The sequence below is a fragment of the Fukomys damarensis genome, unplaced genomic scaffold, assembly GCF_012274545.1.
Source record: "Fukomys damarensis isolate Sample0158 unplaced genomic scaffold, DMR_v1.0_HiC HiC_scaffold_38, whole genome shotgun sequence".
Classification (NCBI taxonomy): domain Eukaryota; kingdom Metazoa; phylum Chordata; class Mammalia; order Rodentia; family Bathyergidae; genus Fukomys; species Fukomys damarensis.
Window position 1 is genome coordinate 25028748 of NW_022900950.1, and position 3433 is coordinate 25032180.

The 3433-nt window shown below is 39.2% G+C and overlaps 1 protein-coding gene across 1 annotated transcript; it reads right to left on the minus strand.

The window, feature by feature from the left end:
* Positions 1–1671: 1671 nt before the first annotated feature.
* Positions 1672–3134, minus strand: Gjb2 (gap junction protein beta 2). The gene has a single exon (XM_010633807.3). It carries the CDS (start codon positions 3088–3090, stop codon positions 2410–2412), a length of 681 nt encoding a protein of 226 aa, XP_010632109.1. The 5' UTR covers positions 3091–3134; the 3' UTR covers positions 1672–2409.
* Positions 3135–3433: the final 299 nt, after the last annotated feature.

Below are 3433 nucleotides of genomic sequence, written 5' to 3' on the forward strand. Positions count from 1 at the left end.
ATCAGTATCTCAGATTCAGGATTATCATTTTCAGGGTTCAAGCTTTAGTTTTTAGGCAAGTGGCTGAAACTTTCCACCAGTTCTATATAGTAGTTGATAGTGGTCTATAATAATGATACATGTATTTTTGGTGACAGGGATTGAACTCAGAACTAAGCTAAATCTCTGACCTGTCTATAATTATTTTGGCCTTGTCTTTTAATATATTGAGAATAGTAATCTTTGTAGTTTGTAGGAGTGAACCCAGCTACTTAAAATTTTGTGAGCTGTCTTAACAGGCTATGTGTGTGCAGGGAACCTTGGAAAGTAGGTAGAGACACTTTACTTCTTTTCTATTATGTGGGTGAAAATGGGCTTTTTTGTTTTATCCTTTTAAATTCACTTTAAAAGTACATGGTCCTCCATAAAAATACTCATAATTATTGGTGTGTAAAAGGCTTTGGTCTGACATGTTTGGTCAGAAGGGACATAGGCACGCAGCCCTCAGGGAGGGACAGGCTAAGCTGGCCTTTATTCCCCACGGAAGCTGGCACCAAAGAGAACAGAGCAGTTTCAGGAAACCAGCTTTGGTTACAGACTATTAGAAAATCCCATAGAAAGGACACTTTAAAAGTATTTTTCTCAAGCCTCTCCCAGTATTCAGCATGAATGAAATTTTAGTATTTTTATTTTTAAACATGAAGAGCATTCTAAAATGTCAGTTTCTGCTTTTCTCCAGGAGCCAAACTGATTGCAGAATAACCCCCTAGTTTAGCATTCCCCAGGACACGTTTCCAACCTGCACACCATGTAGTTCTTAGAATGGTGTGTGTCAAAACTTGTTAGTGATGGCTTTGGGCTGGGCATAGTCTTTCCCCTCCATTTCCTACCAGTTTTTCTGGTCACAGAAGCTTTTCTGTAACTGGGATAGAAGAATCCCAAAATGGTGGGCAGGTAAACTTTAATATGCCTGTGGGTGTGATGAGATATAAAATATGAATGTACATATAAACATGTACATAGATGAAATTAAAATTTGATGTTCTATTAGATTTTAAAGAATTATATGAATTAAATACGTTGTAATATTTTAAATGATACTTGAGACTGCAAAAATTATTTTAGTTGCAAGCATGTAATTAATGCTATTATTTATACAAAATGGTTTTACGATGCTATTCTTGGCAATAGAAAATGCTTCACTTCACTCAGGTATGTTGAGTACTACTTTTTGGAAAATATGTCAAGCGTAATAGTAATATTGGAGTTCAACTTGTCCTATAGAGCTGCTACCTATTGACCTAAACCCTATTTCTTTTTTCAAATGTCCATTAGTTATAGTTTCACTTTTGATGAAATTGGATGCTGAAGAGTAAAACAAACTTTCAAAGTAGAAAAAAACTCATCTTTAATCAACAGAATTTAGAATGTGATCTTTCCATCTTCTTTGAAAACAGTAAGTCCTCCCCCGCCCATCCCATTTTGTTTGGCACCATTAAACTGTACTATGGCAGTAAAATTCCCAACAACCTCTTTTAATCGTACTCCTTCTGATGCTGGCTACCATGTATCAATGGAGAGGGCAAATGCTGGAAAGAAGCAGGATGGTGGCGTGGAATCACCTCATTGCAGGCTGCAGTTGGTGGTAAATCCAGTCTGTCTTTCTGTCGTAAAACTACACTTACTGTTTTGAAATGAGGGTATTTGCTCCTCCTAAGCTGTCATGAGGAACTTCTGTTTGTCTCATTCAAGGGAGGCTGTGATGTTGCAAATTACTCATAACCAAAAGGCCATGTTTCAAATTAAATTAGAAGACCTAATCACAAAGCATTTACACATCACCATCTGAGACTTTGAAACAGGAGGAGTGTATGATGGTTTTCAGAACATCTTCAGATGAACCTGTCTCATTTTAATGTTTTCATTAAAAAAGTATAGCTGCAGTTGAAACATTAGGTAATTTTGTCCATTGTTAACAGATTACAACTTCTAAAGCAAATAAAAGAACCATGATTCTCTATGTTTACCTTTAACTGGGGAGAACCTGGCAGAGAGAGACCTAAGAAGGCACTTGAACTTTCTCGATATCTTCTAGAAGACCTGGCCTTTATCTCCTGTCCTCAGAGCAAGAGAAACAAATGGTGCGAGTCTTGGTTTCCAATATGAAAGTATCTTACACCAATAAGCCCTATCAGCACAGGGTCTCATTGGGACTAACTTTAGTAAAAATTAATACACTCATAGACTTAGCCTTTGTTCTGGGGCTCTGGGAGCATGGAACCCCTTTGCAGGCACTGGAATTTCATGGGAGGTCTAGGGGGATTTAAACGGTTTTATTTAAGATGGGAATCTGTCTCGACAAACACTGGTTACTGAGTCTTGACAGCTAAGCACAGGTTGCTTCATCCTCTTATCTATAGCTCGGCAAGGCTAAACCGGTTTTTTGGACTTTCTAGAACAATATCTAATGAACAAATAACACAATTCTGTGATGTTTAGCAGGATGCAAATGCCGGACACTATAATCATGAACACAGTAAAGACAGTCTTTTCTGTGGGCCTGGAAATAAAGCAGTCCACCGTATTGGGACAAGGCCAAGCACTACATTTCACCAGGCGCTGCATGAAGAAGCCATTGTACATGATGTAAAAGACGTACATGAAGGCACCTTCAAAGATGACCCTGAAGAAGACACTGCTGGTGTAGGTCCACCACAGGGACCCTTCTATACGGACCTTCTCCCTTTTGATCTCTTCAATGTCCTTAAATTCACTCTTCATCTCTCCCTTAATGAACTTCCTTTTCTTCTCATGTCTCCGGTAGGCAACGTGCATGGCCACCAGGAGTGCTGGAGTGGACACGAAGATCAGCTGCAAGGCCCACAGACGGATGTGAGAGATGGGGAAGTAGTGGTCATAGCAAACATTTTTGCAGCCAGGCTGGAGGGTATTACAGATAAAATCAGCTTGCTCGTCTCCCCACACCTCCTTGGCGGCAACCACGAGGATCATGATGCGAAAAATGAAAAGGACCGTGAGCCAGATTTTCCCAATACTGGTGGAGTATTTGTTAACACCCCCCAGGATAGTATGTAGTGCGCCCCAATCCATCCTGTCCGCTTGGTGGTTGGTACTGGAAAAGACAAAGGAACAATACAGCAGTCATTAGTTTGGACAGAACGCAGGTGATTTCCCTGAATCTGGGTAAGAAAGTACTCTTACATCTCTTCCTGAGCCAAGACTGACTCTTATATAACCTCCTACAAATCCAAAAATGGTAGTAAGTGGATTTGTTTACTTTGCTGAAGTTTATGGAAAGTATCATAAATAGTGTTAGAAGATATTCACGTCATCATGAAATAGACTCTATTTCCAGCCAAACCAAAAATATTTGCAGTTTTTTCTTTTCATTCAGTTGTACTGTACATACTTTAAAGAAAATAACTGAACTGGT